Source organism: Oncorhynchus clarkii, chromosome 7 (assembly GCF_045791955.1).
Source record: "Oncorhynchus clarkii lewisi isolate Uvic-CL-2024 chromosome 7, UVic_Ocla_1.0, whole genome shotgun sequence".
In the NCBI taxonomy this organism is placed as follows: Eukaryota; Metazoa; Chordata; class Actinopteri; order Salmoniformes; family Salmonidae; genus Oncorhynchus; species Oncorhynchus clarkii.
Window position 1 is genome coordinate 17,223,511 of NC_092153.1, and position 18,491 is coordinate 17,242,001.

At 41.3% G+C, this 18,491-nt stretch overlaps 1 protein-coding gene across 1 annotated transcript in view; it reads right to left on the reverse strand.

Moving 5' to 3' along the window:
* Positions 1-1,498: 1,498 nt before the first annotated feature.
* The window catches only part of LOC139414132 (beta-1,3-galactosyltransferase 1), a 116,742-nt gene continuing 99,749 nt past the window's right edge, over positions 1,499-18,491 (reverse strand). The window contains exon 3 of the mRNA XM_071162012.1: positions 1,499-3,921. Coding sequence (XP_071018113.1) covers positions 2,663-3,652 — 990 coding nt within the window. The 5' untranslated portion in view covers positions 3,653-3,921 and the 3' untranslated portion in view covers positions 1,499-2,662. The remainder of the gene's footprint in view (positions 3,922-18,491) is intronic.

An 18,491-nucleotide genomic window follows, 5' to 3' on the forward strand; every position in this document is an offset into this window, starting at 1 on the left:
TTGTGTGCCCAGCTGCTTTCAGTGAGCCCTCATCTGAAGGAGCCCTTTGCTACCATGGCAGATGGTACTTGCTGCCCTCAGATTGATACCACTTTTTTTATGCGTTTTTTTTTTTTAACATAAATGCACTTTGAATGTGATAAAAGTCTACTAAGAAACTTGTATCTCTTTATTTTCCAATTTGTTTTACCAATGGCCTAGAGTCTATTGAAATAAACACACAAATGAATCCACTTCAAAGACTCAACACAGCAGTTTGTCTTCTCCGTCTGGCTGATGCCTCCTTGTCCTTGTCTCCTTGTCCACATGTCTTCCATTACTACATTATGTTATTCACAATTGTTCAGTTTATTGTACAACACCGCAAATATAACTGCAATCTATGGAACACAAAATGAGTCATATAGTGAATATATCACCCGTGAGTCATTTAATAGAAAACCATCAGCTAAATGGCCATTCTACTGAACAATCTCTGGGAATGAACATGTGGTTAAGTGGATCCATTTAGAATGGAGCAAGCCATCAAAACACCATTTATCTACAGTATTAAAAGTCCAATTACATTTCAAGGGGTTTCAAGTTGATCACAAGTTAACCAAATAGATTTTCAACCAGAACAGCATCTGGGAATACTCTTATTTTGAGGAAAACGGTTAGGACATAGGGATGTGTTTGTCCCCAAAGATTTCATGACAATATTGTTTGTGAGAACACTGTAAATGTTTTACCACAGTGTGTCTTTGTGTGTTCAACATATATACTGTTGAGAATCCCCTTTTGTTCTATATAGAATCTACCTCACTCCCCAGAGGCTCCCAGGAGCCATGATGGTAAACTTGTGTTTCAAAGTGTTCTCACCTCCGCCACACACACACACACCTGTCTGCATCTGACAAACCTGCTCTCACAGATAGGAAGAACCAATTACTGGAGCTCTATTCTTACATCACACACACGCGCACACACACGCGCGCACACACACCACACACACACACACCACACACACACACACACACACATTTTTAAATGTCTGTAATGTATGTGTCGGACCCAAGTAAGACTAGCTGTCGCCAATGGCGTCAGCTAATGGGGAGCCTAATTGACAACTCAAAACACACACACACCTCTACAAATGCAAATATTGAGTATTCAGTCGAGTAGTTCAGAGTCATAGCATGAAGGCGTTTCTCTGAGTAGTTGTTCATGGTGTGTTGACAGCTTTACACAGAGAGTTGTGTTGATAGGCAATCTTAATGAGTGCCGAACATGTTTACAATTCATTACCGGATGCACTGCAACTACAGAGAGGGACTTGGGTAAAGCTGAAGTCATTAGTTCAGGTATAAATAGGTATTTGGCAGTCTACTGCATGCATTGAAATACAACTCATTGAATAATTAAACAATCTTATAAACTGCCCTCTTACTAGGATCACACACAATAAATGACAGCCTTTTTAAAATCCCAAATACGTGGGAAAAAAAGGGATACACTCTCAAATGAAATACGTCTTTAATGTAATGCGGCTTCAAGTAATATAAAATATAACAATCTGCCGTCTGTCTTGTCACAGCGCGGCTTAAAGAGCGAAGAAGTTATTGCACATCACATACAGATAGAATAACATTCACCTGGGAATGCATGTGGTTAATATTGTTACATCGCCATTTGTACCGTCCCATAAGAAATACTGGTGTTCAAGAAATGAAGCCACTCTCTACCTAGTACAATACAAAGGACTCCAAATACATAGTAAGAAAATATGTTTGATCTTTAAAACAATATATTACAACCCAATTGCAGAGGCAAGTATGTCCGTCATGTCACACAGTAGGTCCATTGAACTGTTAGTCTCCTGTTCTAACAATCTTAGATCATTCCAATGAACACTCAATCTATGTCGACAGCACGTTGTTACATTGTATACTTATCATGGTCTTTTCACTATGACAACATCTGTTGCGGTACCAAAACAGTATATCCCACAAATACATCTTTATTAAATATACAAATTAAGAGTGGACATTCATTATCAACCTAACTGACAGCAGAACATTTTACATAGGTTGTATATCTTGGTATTTCTTATCATCCCTACTACTTCAGTAACAGGGCCAGACTTTTTCTGTAAATTAGCAGCGTTGCCTACATAGATTAGCCTAATAGCATCTGAGCTATTCTGTTCCACTGCTAAGCTTCTACCTCTGTGTTTTAGTGATGTCATCTCATAAACAACATATGGTGCAAATGGCATACTGTTGCATTGTGGGACATTATTTGATTTTCATAAGAGTAAAGTAAAGTCATAGAGTCATTTTAATCAAATATATTTCTGAAAATGTCTATAATTATTTTATTTTCTTACCTGTGGCCTTTAAACTCATCAATAGCTTCGGGGGAGAATGCAGAAGTTACAACGGCAGAGAGAAACCTTGGTCTGATAAAGAGGCTTTTAGCGAAGCGTCTCTTGGACTATGCAAACGGCCAGACGGTTATTGTTACAGTACTATTCCCTCAGGGTCATGTGCTGTACAGTGACAAAGAAAAGCAGAGATCGGAAGAGGAGGAAGGGGCAGAGGAGGAGGAAGAGAAGAAGCAATAAAGGAGAAGAAGAAGAATTCCGGACCTCCTCATATTGGCACTAACTGTAGGTAGCTGATTAACACTTGAGGTGTTTCTTGCTGGTCATGTCATTCCAGATGCGGTGCATCTCCTCCGGGGAGATCTGGTGGACCGTTACGACCCGTCTGTAGCGGCATAGACTGTAGGCCATCTTCCAGTGGTTGAAGCCACTGTTCTGGAAGGGGTGGATGCCCAGCTTGCGAAGACACAGCCCCACGTACACATCCTCCAGGTGGAGCAGTCTGGTGTGCAGGGACGTCTTGTAGATGAGCTCGGCCACATCTGCCGAGAACACGTACCCAGTGCCCGAGCAGAAAGGCGGGTACTTAGCCTCAGGGTAAAGGTCTCTGGGCATGTACCACTTACTGCGCATGTCTCTAATCGGACCTCCGTTGATGACGTAGCCCGTGAAGTAGCGTCTCCGCGGCTTGGAGGTGGGCTTGAGGAGGTTGTAGACCAGGTTCTCCATGTTGACGAAGATGTCCGAGTCCGTCTTGAGGACGTACTGTGCCTTGGAGCAGAAGGTGGCCACCCAGCGCATGCCCATCAGGGTCTTGAGGGTGAGGTTGTGGTAGGAGTCTATGAAGTCCTCCACCACGACATCGTGGAAGATCTGGCTCTCCTGTTCCACCATCTGGTTGAGCACCGGGTCCGTGTTCCTCCCAAGCAGGAAGAGTGTGAGGACGCGAACGCCATCGCCGAACGTGCTCTCGTCGCCCCACGTCTCTCGAATCGCTTGACGTGCATCAAACTCCTTGTGGGTGGTGCTGATCAGGATGACTAAGAAAGGTGCCTCCGTCTCACACTTCTTGGGCTCGTTGATGACAAAGTCGAAGGAGTGTGGGTTGAGCGGCCGAGTCCGTATATTGCTGAAGGTCACGTTCTTGGTGAGCTTGGTCTTCTGGCGGATGGGGATGGACAGCTGGCCCACGTAGGAGGTGGAGGGACGGGACAGACTCAGGTACCAGAGAGCGCTAGCCCAGCAAACGACCGTCAACAAGTATAAGCAGCTGACCTTTGAAGGCATTTCTGTTTACTTGGTGTGTGTTAGGAGCATTGAGAACGTCGAGAAGGTGGAATCTCCATGGGTGGTCCTCCAGCTACTTCCAGCGGTGCAGCATGATGCTGCCTCCACGAGACGCTTGACATTAATTCAGTACCCTCGACTGCTTTAATACAGCCTAGTGGTGGGATTCTGGTTGAAAAGGAGGGTTGTCGTTTTTCCTCAATGCAGCCATTGTACTATTCCATTCCATTAGGGGTGTTCCCTTGCATTCTTCTCGCCAGCACTTGATTCTGGACAGAAACAGATAAAAAAAAAATTAGTCAAGCCTTAACAAGAAGGTTTCAGAACTCTTTGGCAAAATTAGAGTATTCACTTGCGTGGAGTTATGAGGAGGGTTAGTATGATCTTAGAAAAACATACAGAAAGATCCTCTTTGTTTGTTTCCTATAATGACAAATAACAGATAACTCAACGTATGAGACGATCTCTATAGCTTTAGGTGAGTGAATACTCTTCCAAGCCGTCCTCTGGCGGTATGTTTCTGTCCTGCTTTTTCTTCTTCTTTAGTTCTGGCTACTTTGTGTTTACAAACACTGTTTATCTCCGCTTGTCCTTCCCTCGCTGCATACGCCGTGTTAAATTAGCAATATCACTCTTACTCTCTGAAAAGTCTCCTCAAGAAGAAACACTCCCGAAGGAAATGCTCTGGGTCCTCTCTTTCACTCTCTCGCTCTTCTTCCCTCTTTCCTTCTCTCTTTATATCTCTCTCTTCCCTTGCCTCTCTCTCTCTCTTTCTTGCTCTTCTCTCTCTCTCCTCTTTCTCTCTCAATGACACATTGATCTTGGCATGATGGGAAATATTGTTCAGTAATGAGCTCTTCCTCACTTGGTGGAATAGGTACTGTAGCATCCAGAGAACTAATGCCACAATGCTCTGGCGCCATTATTATGAGTTGTATGGATATATATCTCATTGGTATATACGTATGCACACACACTGCTTTTTAGAATGGTTTATGACGGAGCAAAATGAATCACAAAATAACCATTGTTTCGCTTTGATGATGAAAGACATGATTAAAGACAGTCAGCTCTGATAAAAAGCCCACCATGCTCAGTGAGTGTTTCCATCACAGACAGCAACAGCATTGGTCCTGGATCAAAGTGAAGAGTGCATTTTTCCATCATTACAGTAACAAGAAGTGAGAGGCACTCTACTGGATTTTACTCAGGGAATATTCACCTGTTGCTACCAGCAGTGAGACTACTGATTGTGGTCTGGAATAAGAAAAAGTGTGTCTTTATAGGTGTGTTGATGAAAAACAGTTTTACACCATGTGGAAATGTACAGGTAACTGCCAAAATAAAGGAAACACCAACATAAAGTGTCTTTATAGGGCGTTGGGCCACCACGAGCCAGAACAGCTTCTATGCACATTGGCATAGATTCTACAAATTACAACAGGCTATGCCAGTGGTTCAGAAGTTTACACTAAGTTGACTGTGCCTTTAAACAGCTTGGACAATTCCAGAAAATGATGTCATGGCTTCAGAAGCTTCTGATAGGCTAAGTGACATCATTTGAGTCAATTGGAGGTGTACCTCTGGATGTATTTCAAGGCCTACCTTCAAACTCAGTGCCTCTTTGCTTGACATCATAGGAAAATCAAAAGAAAGACAGGACCTCAGAAAAATATTTGTAGACCTCCACAAGTCTGGTTCATCCTTGGGAGCAATTTCTAAATGCCTGAAGGTACCACGTTCATCTGTACAAACAATAGTATGCAAGTATAAACACCATGGGACCATGCAGCTGTCGTATCGCTCAGGAAGGAGACGCATTCTGTCTCCAAGAGATGAACCTACTTTGGTGCGAAATGTGAAAATCAATCCCAGAACAACAGCAAAGGACCTTGTGAAGATGCTGGAGGAAACAGGTACAAAAGTATCTATATCCACAGTAAACAAGTCCTATATCGACATTACCTGAAAGGATGCTCAGCAAGGAAGAAGCCACTGCTCCAAAACCGCCATAAAAAGGCAGACTACGGTTTGCAACTGCACATGGGAAGATGAAAGTTTGTACATTTTGGAGAAATGTCCTCTGGTCTGAAGAAACAAAAATAGAAAAGTTTGTCTATAATGGCCATCTTTATGTTTGGAGGAAAAAGGTGGAGGCTTGCAAGCCGAAGAACACCATTCCAACCATGAAGCACGGGAGTTGCAGCATCATGTTGTGGGGGTGCGTTGCTGCAGGAGGGACTGGCGCACTTCACAAAATAGATGGCATCATGTGGGAGGAAAATTATGAGGATATAATGAAGCAACATCTCAAGACATCAGTCAGGAAGTTAAAGCTTGGTCCCAAATGGGTCTTTAAAATGGACAATGTCACCAAGCATACTTCCAAAGTTGTGGCAAAATGGCTTAAGGACAACAAAGTCAAGGTATTGGAGGGGCCATCACAAAGCTCTGACCTCCATCCTATAGAACATTTGTGGACAGAAATGAAAAAGCATGTGCGAGCAAGGAGGCCTACACACCTGAATCAGTTACACCAGCTCTGCCAGGAGGAATGGGCCAAAATTCACCCAAATTATTGTGGAAAGTTTGTGGAAGGCTACCCTAAACATTTGACCCAAGTTAAACCATTTAAAGTCAATGCTACAAATACTAATAGAGTGTATGTAAACATCTGACCCACTGGGAATGTGATGAAAGAAATAAAAGCTGAAATAAATCATTCTCTACTATTATTCTGACATTTCACATTCTTAAAATAAAGTGGTGATCCTAACTGACCTAAGCCATGGAATTTTTACTAGCATTACATTTCAAGTAATTGTGAATAACTGAGTTTGAATGAATTTGGTATATGAAGGTGTATGTTCTGATTTCAACTGTAGCTCAGATTTGAAAAAAAAATCTCTGTCTTGAAATTTGTGGAGTGGTTGAAAAATGAGCTTTAATGACTCCAACCTAAGTGTATGTAAACCTCCGACTTCAATTGTATATATTGGTCATGACTCCCGAGTGGCGGTCTAATGCACTGCATCTCGGTGCAAGATGCTTTACTACAGTCCTTGGTTCGAATTCAGGCTGTAACACATCCGACCGTGATTGGGAGTGCCATAGGGCGGGGCACAAATGGCCCTGCGTCATCCGGGTTTGGCCGGGCTAGGCCTTCATTGTAAATAAGAATTGGTTCTTACCTGACTTAAATAAAGGTTCAATTAAAAAAACAACTGGCTGCAACCGCAGCACAATCAATAGGAGGTGAACAGGGGCTGGTGCTGAAAATATAGCTGACTTGTTGTGCAAGTGTTGCACACCAACAGATGGAGAAAACCTACACCAGTCGAGCAATTCATTTCAACAAAAAAATGAATTTTAATTTGACTTTACAAACAACAAGAGGGCTTAATTGGAGTCTATTTCTTCGGAGCCCAGACCTATATAAACTAACTTAACTGGCTGAGGTAGGCTATGAGCCTTGACAGCCTAATAGAAGTAGGATTTTAATTAGGCCTACTTACAATTGCAACTGGTCAAAAATGTAGCACCTACATGAAATAATAATTTAAAGAAGAAAAGTCTGCACATTCAAACTAAAACAATGTAACTAATAATTAAAAGCGCACATTTGTAAATCCCAAACTCTAAAAGTAATTGGAAAGGTAGATACAAATGAAGTGCGGAATTGTGGTTACAATAAAGAATGTAGCCCGTCATGCAAATGTTTCCTATTAGCAGGACAATATACTTTTTACAGCCCGGCTACTGTTGTGAAAATCCCTCAAATTGCATTGTATTCAATGCTAGAGTACTCTAAAGTGTTACATTTCTAACTCAAAACAGCAGTACAGCATTTCTTCATCAACATCTTTATGCTTTCGTTAATAAAATAAAATAACAAGAAAAACGCAGATATTTATATTAACTACATTTGAGCTTCCCCCCAGCTCCAGGACCACAGGTAAAACCTTGCTGAGATGATCAATGTATTTGTTCCATTGTTGTATCGTCAATTTCTCTAGCCGAAACATCTCGATGGTCTTGACCAGTTCATCTTTGCCTGTCGGCTTGGCAGATATACGGATTCATGTTTTCAGTTGATGCCTAACAAGTTCGATCGGGTTGAAATCAGGAGACCTACATGTAGAGATGAAAAAAATATATATTTTGAGATATACTGTAGGTCTACCGAAGGTATTTTTATTTAACCTTTATTTTACCACATAAAGGTCTACTTACTCTGTTGGCGTTCTGACCCAGTTTATTCCCTCATTTGCAATGCAAACCCGGGCGGCAGTGTGTTTTGGGTCATTGTCTGCATTTGGAGAAGAAAACAAGACATTTAGCCTAACAGCCAACATTTAGGTACAATACTAGAAATATAAACGTAAATCGCCCTAAACGTAACCTAATATTTCTATAATCCTACCTTGATAGAAATGATGTGTACCCAGAAATACCTCTCTGACATAGGGTCCAGCATATCTCTTGATGTTTTCTTCCTCAAAGAAATCTCGAGCCATGATACCTGAAAAAGGAGGCAAGAGTGAATTATAGTGGAACACATAACAGTCTGTGAGGTGTAGGCTACAATATTTTATGTACTGTTTGCTTTGTAAATAGCCAAACTTACCAACAAAAATCAAATATGGGCCTGGTCCCTGGCAAGAAATTGCCCCCCAAACATGGAGTTTGAGGGGATGCTTGGTACTCGGCTTACTTGATCTTCTTCCTTTTTTTCTGTAGCAATTTTGAGCCAATTGCTCAAGGGCCACGGTTGATTTGTCTGTGAAGATGACGTTATTGAATGTCTCGCCAGCTTTTATCCATACCTGCACCTGCAGGACGCAAAGTTATTTGTTTGTCAGATGAATCATCAACAGTACAAAACAAGCAAACACACATGGTTAGTGTTCTGATAATTAAAACAAATAATATATATATATATATACAGTGGGGAGAACAAGTATTTGATTTTGCAGGTTTTCCTACTTACAAAGCATGTAGAGGTCTGTAATTTTTATCATAGGTACACTTCAACTGTGAGAGAAGGAATCTAAAAAAAATCCAGAAAATCACATTGCATGATTTTTAAGTAATTAATGTGCATTTTATTGTATGACATAAGTATTTGATCACCTACCAACCAGTAAGAATTCCATCTCTCACAGACCTGTTAGTTTTTCTTTAAGAAGCCCTCTTGTTCTCCACTCATTACCGGTATTAACTGCACCTGTTTGAACTCGTTACATGTATAAAAATAAAAGAAACCTGTCCACACACTCAATCAAACAGACTCCAACCTCTCCACAATGGCCAAGACCAGAGAGCTGTGTAAGGACATCAGGGATACAATTGTAGACCTGCACAAGGCTGGGATGGGCTACAGGACAATAGGCAAGCAGCTTGGTGAGAAGGCAACAACCGTTGGCGCAATTATTAGAAAATGGAAGAAGTTCAAGATGACGGTCAATCACCCTCGGTTTGGGGCTCCATGCAACATCTCACCTCGTGGGGCATCAATGATCATGATGAAGGTGAGGGATCAGCCCAGAACTACACGGCAGGACCTGGTCAATGACCTGAAGAGAGCTGGGATCACAGTCTCAAAGAAAACCATTAGTAACACACTACGTCGTCATGGATTAAAATCCTGCAGTGCACGCAAGGTCCCCCTGCTCAAGCCAGCACATGTCCAGGCCCATCTGAAGTTTGCCAATGGCCATCTGGATGATCCAGAGGAAGAATGGGAGAAGGTAATGTGGTCTGATGAGACAAAAATAGACCTTTTTGGTCTAAACTCCACTCACCGTGTTTGGAGGAAGAAGAAGGATGAGTACAACCCCAAGAACACCATCCCAACCGTGAAGCATGGAGGTGAAAACATCATTCTTTGGGGATGCTTTTCTGCAAAGGGGACAGGACGACTGCACCGTATTGAGGGAAGGATGGATGGGGCCATGTATCGAGAGATCTTGGCCAACAACCTCCTTCCCTCAGTAAGAGCATTGAAGATGGGTCGTGGCTGGGTCTTCCAGCATGACAACGACCCGAAACACACAGCCATGGCAACTAAGGAGTGGCTCCGTAAGAAGCATCTCAAGGTCCTGGAGTGGCATAGCCAGTCTCCAGACCTGAACCCAATAGAAAATCTTTGGAGGGAGCTGAAAGTCCGTATTGCCCAGAGACAGCCCCGAAACCTGAAGGATCTGGAGAAGGTCTGTATGGAGGAGTGGGCCAAAATCGCTGCTGCAGTGTGTGCAAACCTGGTCAAGAACTACAGGAAACGTTTGATCTCTGTAATTGCAAACAAAGGTTTCTGTACCAAATATTAAGTTCTGCTTTTCTTATGTATCAAATACTTAATGTCATGCAAATTAGTGATTTTCTGAATTTTTGTTTTAGATTCTGTCTCTCACAGTTGAAGTGTGCCTATGATAAAAATTACAGACTTCTACATGTATTGTAAGTAGGAAAACCTGCAAAATCGGAGGTGTATCAAATACTTGTTCTCCCCACTGTATATATAAAACATTTCTTACCGAGCCTTTCCATAAGCCCACACAAGTTTCTTCGACTGTCTTCTGACTGTAATTAGAGCGATGTTGTGCCGTGATGCTAGTAGATTACAGATTGCCTTTGCCAATCGCTCATCATCTTCATGAATATAAGCAAGTGATGTCTGCTAAATAATCTATTTAGGTTTCTCCAGAAATAATTCTAAATAACAAACAGGCTTTATTTACAAATTAGTGAGAATGTCTCACCCCATGCTCAAGAATTGCCTTTTCCCCGCTAACACTAGGTTAAATGCAAACGAAATCTCCAAAATATCGTTACTTTTTAAACAAAACGATTATTATTATAATAAATTCATTTAGAATTATATTTAAAAAATTTAGATATTCTCAGATATTCTCACAAATCCTAACAGAAAATGCCCCTTAGATATTAATGTAGAGTCCTCCAATCCTCTGAATGTAATTATTGGCAGAGAGTCAAGTCATTGAAAAAAATATTTTTCGATATACTGTAGGCCTACCATAGGCAAAATGAGTCTAACTAGTGTTTAGTAACGTGCTGTTAAAAATGGTGTAGGTCTTATTTATCTAAAGAGCATATAAAAGTTAGAAGCAAAAGCCTACAACTATTTTAGCACCGTTACGCGCTGCTCTGAGGCAAGCATGGGGACTGGTCTTGATAAATCAATTAGATTTTTATTTTCACTTAATCTCAGTTTGGGTATTGGTTAATAGACAAAAACTAGAACATTAGGGTGCAGAAATGTTATGCTCTTAGTGTAACCTTTATTTAACTAGGCAAATCAGTTAAGAATAAATTCTTATTTACAAGGACAGCCTAGTCCTTCCTCATGCCCTGCTGGGATTCTTTAGCTAAATAGCCCAGTACTGTACTGCCGTCCGTCACGTTATACAGCGCCATAATTTCGGTTCCAGCAAGTACCAGTCAAACGTTTGGACACACCTACTCATTCCAGGATTTTTCTATATTTTTACTATTTTCTACCTTGTAGAATAATAGTGAAGACATCACAACTATGAAATAACACATGGAACCAGTTAAGAACAAATTCTAATTCAGAAGGACAGCCTACTCCTTTCTCCACAATGGGGATTTGAACCCCGGTCTCCCGCGTGCCCCACATTCTTCAGTACAGACAGGGCCTGCTCTCCCTTATGTAAGGAAACAAGCACTTTCACATGTTTACTACAGTATGTATTGTAGACTGAACAGTAGCCTAATAAACAAACAAACACATTTCGTTCATAAAATAATTATACAAAAATGCAGATGTTGATTTAGTTATGGATCCATAACGAATTTCTACGGGAATAAATTTCACTGATTTACAGAAATATTGGAACAAAGTTGTTTAATGAAGGCAAACAATTTAGAATCCTCCAATCCTGTAGCCTACTCCCGGCCGTCATGTTGTACAACGCCATATTTTCCATTCCATCCTAACGGAAACCCTGAGGGTTTCGTTTTTCTCTGAATAGAAACACCATAATATTAATCAAATTAATTAAGCCAAATTGATTTCTTAAAATCATTCCCATATACTATATTATTACAAAAAAAGGTCTTGAATTCTCTGGTAATGCCAATACGGAATACTATCAAATGCTTCTGAAAGATGCCCTCTGGTGGTCAAACTAGCAATAACTTGCAGTAACAGAAAAAATGGCTGAAAATTAAATGACGTGCCACAGAATGCTGCGGCAGTGTAACACAACTTTTAAAGGATGAACCACTGTATGTGTCCCTTTTATTTGTCACAAAGATAATCCTTTGGATAACGCAATATGACATCTGTGCATCAACATAGGTGAACATTTATATTACTGTATCCAAAGGATTATCTTTCTGACAAATAAAATGTTCAGAGGTTCAGAGGGCTGAAGTCCATGTCTTTTGGAAATGAACATAGTTTTGGCATAGTTGAATGCTGTGTTGCGTGATCAAAGGAAAGTCCTGTGGATATCCCACAAATGTCATTTTGAGTGAAATGCTCAAAATGGTGAGATGCTCTCATGATTTCTTTGGATTAGCTTGACATCACAGTTCTGGAGTTGTGGTCCTGCCTTATCTGTCACACTTTGAGAGTGGACACTATTACATCTATTCATATTCTTTATCCCATCTCTTTCAGTGGCAGAATGATCTATTCTTTGTCTTCACATTTTCCGTCCTCCCATCACTTTTCACTGGGAGTTCAATCCATCTCATCATGTTTCCCTACCTCTCTCCCCTCTTCTCAATCATTCCTCCTCCATCTCTGTTTATCACTCTCTCCCTCTCTCTTTCCACATTGTTCGCCATCATTTCTCCTGCATCCCTTTCTCTCCCCTCATTCTCCATCATTCTTCTCTTTCTATCACTCACCCTCGCACTCCTTTTTCTCAGTGATACTGTTGATCCCTCTCCCCATGCTCTGCTGGGTCTTAGACACCCACCGAAAACACACTGCCTTACTGGCAGCTTTTTTACGCCACCCACTATAAACCATTCAATCTCTATGGACACCTCTGGCTGCTTCCTCTCATCTATCTCTCTATTCCCCTCTCTCTTTTAGTCTAGCTCCGCTACTAAATCATCTGCCCTCCATCCCGTTCACTCTATTATTTCAGTCTCTGAGCGAGAGAGCAATAGAGAGATACATTTTGCTTGCTTTACATCAGTCATTTCCTTGGGATTGTACTGTACAATTCCTTTAATTATTTTCTCTTAGACTGATTATTTGTGCTAGAGATCACAGTGTCAGCTGTTTCTGTTAAATGGTACAGGGAAAGTAGTACTAGAAACCTCAGCTCTTTTCATGACAGATGGACTTACTATTTCCTAACCATCTTAAATAAGCATGCCCCTTTCAAAAAATGTAGAACTAAGAACAGATATAGCCCTTGGTTCACTCCAGACCTGACTGCCCTTGAACAGCACAAAACCATCCTGTGGCGGACTGCAATAGCATCGAATAGTTCCCGCGATATGCAACTATTCAGGGAAGTCAGGAACCAATACACACAGTCAGTCAGGAAAGCAAAGGCTAGCTTTTCCAAACAGAAATTTGCATCCTTTAGCTCTAACTCCAAAAAGTTTTGGGACACTGTAAAGTCCATGGAGAACAAGAACACCTCCTCCCAGCCACCCACTGCACTGAGTGTAGGCAACACGGTCACCACCGATAAATCCATGATAATCAAAAATTTCAATAATCATTTCTCTACGGCTGGCCATGCTTTCCTCCTGGCTACCCCAACCCCGGCCAACAGCTCCACACCCCCCGCAGCTACTTGCCTGAGCCTCCCCAGCTTCTCCTTCACCCAAATCCAGATCGCAGATGTTCTGAAAGAGCTGCAAAACCTGGACACATACAAATCAGCTGGGCTAGACAATCTGGACCCTCTCTTTCTAAAATGATCCGCCGCCACTGTTGCAACCCCTATTACCAGTTTGTTCAACCTCTCTTTCGTTTTGTCCGAGATCCCTAAAGATTGGAAAGCTGCTGCGGTCATCTCCCTCTTCAAAGGGGGTGACACTCTAGACCCAAACTGTTTTAGACCTATATCCATCCTGCCCTGCCTATATAAAGTCTTTGAAAGCCAAGTTAATCAACAGATCACTGACTATTTCGAATCCCATCATACCTTCTCCTCTGTGCAATCCGTTTTCCGAGCTGGTCATGGGTGCACCTCAGCTACGCTCAAGGTACTAAACGATATCATAACCGCCATCAATAAAAGACAGTACTGTGCAGCCGTCTTCATCGACCTGGCCAAAGCTTTCGACTCTGCCAATCACCGCATTCTTATCGGCAGACTAAATAGCCTAAGCTTCTCAAATGACAGCCTCGTCTGGTTCACCAACTACTTCGCAGACAGAGTTCAGTGTGTCAAATCGGAGGGCCTATTGTCCGGACCTCTGGCAGTCTTTATGGGGGTACCACAGGGTTCAATTCTGGGGCCGACTCTTTTCTCTGTATATATCAACGATGTCGCTCTTGCTTCTGGTGATTCCCTGATCCACCTCTACGCAGACAACACCATTCTGTATACATCTGGCCCTTCTTTGGACACTGTGTTAACCTCTCTGATCTCCCCATCCCGGATCCGGTATCAGGAATACAGACTCAAGCTCATTACCATAACGCAACGTTAACTATTCATGAAAATCGCAAATGAAATGAAATAAATATGCCATCTCTCAAGCGTAGCCTTTTGTAAACAACACTGTCATCTCAGATTTTCAAAATATGCTTCTCAACCATAGGAAAACAATAATTTGTGTAAAAGTAGCTAGCTAGCGTAGCATTTAGCGTTAGCATTAGCGTTAGCATCCAGCACGCAACATTTCAACAAAAACATAAAAGCCTTCAAATAAAATAATTTACCTTCGAAGAACTTCTGATGTTTTCAATGAGGATACTCTCAGTTAGATAGCAGATGCTCAGTTTTTCCAAAAATATTCTTTGTGTATTAGAAATAGCTCCGTTTTATACATCACATTTGGCTACCAAAAAAAAACTAAAATTCAGTCCTCAAAACGCAAACTTTTTTCCAAATTAACTCCATAATATCGACTGAAAACATGGCAAACGTTGTTTAGAATCAATCCTCAAGGTGTTTTTCACATATCTCTTCATTGATATATCGTTCTTGGAAGCATGGTTTCTCCCCTCAATCAAATGGAAAAGTACAAGCAGCTGGCAATTGCGCACCGAATTCCACGCAGGACACCAGGCGGACACTTGGAAAATGTAGTCTCTTATGGTCAATCTTCCAATGATATGCCTACAAATACGTCACAATGCTGCTAACACTTTGGGGGAACGACAGAAAGTGTAGGCTCATTCCTTGCGCAATCACAGCCATATAAGGAGACAATGGAAAACAGAGCTTCAGAAATCTGCTCATTTTCTGGTTGACGCATCATCTTGGTTTCGCCTGTAGAATGAGTTCTGGGGCACTTACAGACAATATCTTTGCAGATTCTGAAACTTCAGAGTGTTTTCTTTCAAAAACTGTCAAGAATATGCATAGTCGAGCATCTTTTCGTGACAAAATATCGCGCTTAAAACGGGAACGTTTTTTATCCAAAAATGAAATAGCGCCCCTAGAGATCAAAGAGGTTAACTAACCTCCAAACAAGCTTCAATGCCATACAACACTCCTTCCGTAGCTTCCAACTGCTCTTAAACGCTAGCAAAACAAAATGCATGCTTTTCAACTGTTCGCTGCCCGCACCCGCTCGCCCGACTTGCATCACTACTCTGGACGGTTCTGACCTAGAATACGTGGACAACTAAAAATACCTAGGTGTCTGGCTAGACTGTAAACTCTCCTTCCAGACTCATATCCAACATCTCCAATCCAAAATCAAATCTAGAATCGGCTTTCTATTTCACAACAAAGCCTCCTTCACTCACGCCGCCAAACTTACCCTAGTAAAACTGACTATCCTACCAATCCACGACTTTGGCGATGTCGTCTACAAAATAGCTTCCAAAACTCTACTCAGCAAATTGGATGTAGTCTATCACAGTGCCATCCGTTTTGTTACCAAAGCGCCTTATACCACCCACCACTGCGACCTGTATGCTCTAGTCGGCTGGCCCTTGCTACATATTCGTCGCCAGACCCACTGGCTCCAGGTCATCTATAAGTCTATGCTAGGTAAAGCTCCGCCTTATCTCAGCTCACTGGTCACGATAACAACACCCACCCCTATCACGTGCTCCAGTAGGTATATCTCACTGCTCATCCCCAAACACTTCGTTTGGCCGCCTTTCCTTCCAGTTCTCTGCTGCCAGTGACTGGAATGAATTGCAAAAATCACAGAAGCTGGAGACTTACATTTCCCTCACTAACTTTAAACATCAGCTATCTGAGCAGCTAACCGATCGCTGCAGCTGTACATAGTCCATCTGTAAATAGCCCACCCAATCTACCTACCTCACCCCCATATTGTTTTTATTTACTTTTCTGCTCTTTTGCACACCAGAATCACTACTTACACACCATCATCTGCTCATCTATCACTCCAGTGTTAATCTGCTAAATTGTAATTACTTTGCTACTATGGCCTATTTATTGCCTTACCTCCTAATGCCATTTGCACACACTGTATATAGACTTAATTTTTTTTCTATTGTGTTATTGACTGTACACTTGTTTATTCCATGTGTAACTCCGTGTTGTTGTTTCTTTATCTTGTCCAGGTCGCAGTTGTAAATGAGAACTTGTTCTCAACTAGCTTACCTGGTTAAATAAATGTGAAATAATAAAAAATAAAAAAAGTATTCATTCCCCCCTCATGTTGAAGTAGGTAATTTTTTTAGAGAGAACACCTTGACCTGCAAACGCTAATTGAATGAACAGGATATCAACAGGATATCATTTCAGTATCATATTCATGTTTTCTCCCTGATCCTGGGATTGCCATAACGGAAGCGGAAAAGACAGGCTTTCAACAAAGCTCTGTTTAACTTTTTCTCAACATTCAATTAAAGAATAATAATTTTAACTGAAAATTAAAAATATTATTTTTTTCCTTACACTCAATAAAACTTAGTTAATCTTTCTAGCGGGAACCCCTCGTCAACATTCCGCTGAAAAGGCGAAATTCAAAAATATTTTTTAGAAATATGTAACTTTCACACATTAACAAGTCCAATAAAGCAAATGAAAGATAAACATGTTGTTAATCTACCCATCGTGTCCGATTTCAAAAATGCTTTACAGCGAAAGCTGTTAGGTCATAGCCAAGTTGAAAAAACACAATTTTCCCAGGCAAAGATAGGAGTCACAAAAAGCAGAAATATAGATACAATTAATCACTAACCTTTGATGATATTCAGATGACACTCATAGGACATCATGTTACACAATACATGTATGTTTTGTTTCGATAATGTGCATACTGCCTTACGTGCAGTAATGTTTTGATTCCAAAACATCCAGTGATTTTGCAGAAATACTCATAATAAACATTGATAAAAGATACAAGTGTTATTCACAGAATTAAAGATAGACTTCTCCTTAATGCAACCACTGTTTCAGATTTCTCAGCATAATCTGAGAACGGCGCTCAGAACCCAAAACAGCCACAGGAATATCCGCCATTTTGGAGTCAACAAAGTTAGAAACGACACCATAAATATTCACTTACCTTTGATGATCTTCATCAGAAGGCACTCCCAGGAATCCCAGTTCGACAATAAATGACTGATTTGTTCCATAAAGTTCCATCATTTATGTCCATTAGCCACTTGTTGTTAGCGTGTTCAGCCCAGTAATCCATCTTCATGAGGCGCAGGCACTTCATCCAGACAAAAACTTGAAAAGTTCTGTTACAGTCCTTTAGAAACATGTCAAACGATGTATGGAATCAATCCTCATTCAAGTTTCTAAAGACGGTTGACATCTAGTGGAAGCTGTAGGAAGTGCAACTTTATCCATATCTCAATGTGTATTCGGTAGGCCAAGCTTTGAATAACTACAAACCTCAGATGTCCCACTTCCTGGTTGGATTTTTCTCAGGTTTTCGCCTGCCATATTAGTTATGTTATACTCACAGACATCATTCAAACAGTTTTAGAAACTGCAGAGTGTTTTCTATCCAATACTAATAATACTATGCATATATTAGCATCTGGGACTGAGTAGGAGGCAGTTCACTCTGGCCACGCTATTCATCCAAAAGTGAAAATTCTGCCCTCTATCCCAAAAAGGTTAAACTTTTTCCCTTCACTCAATGAAGCGTTGTAGAGCTTAATTCACAAATTAAGTATTTGGTGTAAATAACAATAGAAGCCTATTAACATCAAGCAACAGCAGTCTTTGACTGATGTGAGCTATTGTATTGGTTGTCATGACAGCAGGAAGCAGACAGTAAAGCCTTGTGGAGAGAGAGAGAGAGAGAGAGAGAGAGAGAGAGAGAGAGAGGTCCCACCGCAGCCCTGTCACCGCCCCTGACTGACAACTGGCAGACAACAATGCACTCTGGGTAATTGAAAGGAAAAACTGTCTTCACACTGGACTGGGTGGGGGCTGGAGAGATGGGGGAGAAAATGCATCTGGCTGGATTAGCCCATTCAGCTCTAAATCCCCACAAACATCCTCCTCTCGTTGATCACCCTCTCATTGATCTACTGCTTTGGCCTGACGCCTAACACTCCTCTCCTTAGTGTGTGCGTTTTTGTGTGGTTCATTTGTGTGTGCGTGTGATAATACACAACCACTCTGTGTTGATGAAGGCTGGAGCCAGTTAAAGGTATTTTCCTCCCAGAGAGAGTATAATATACTGACTCTGATGCGCCACAACA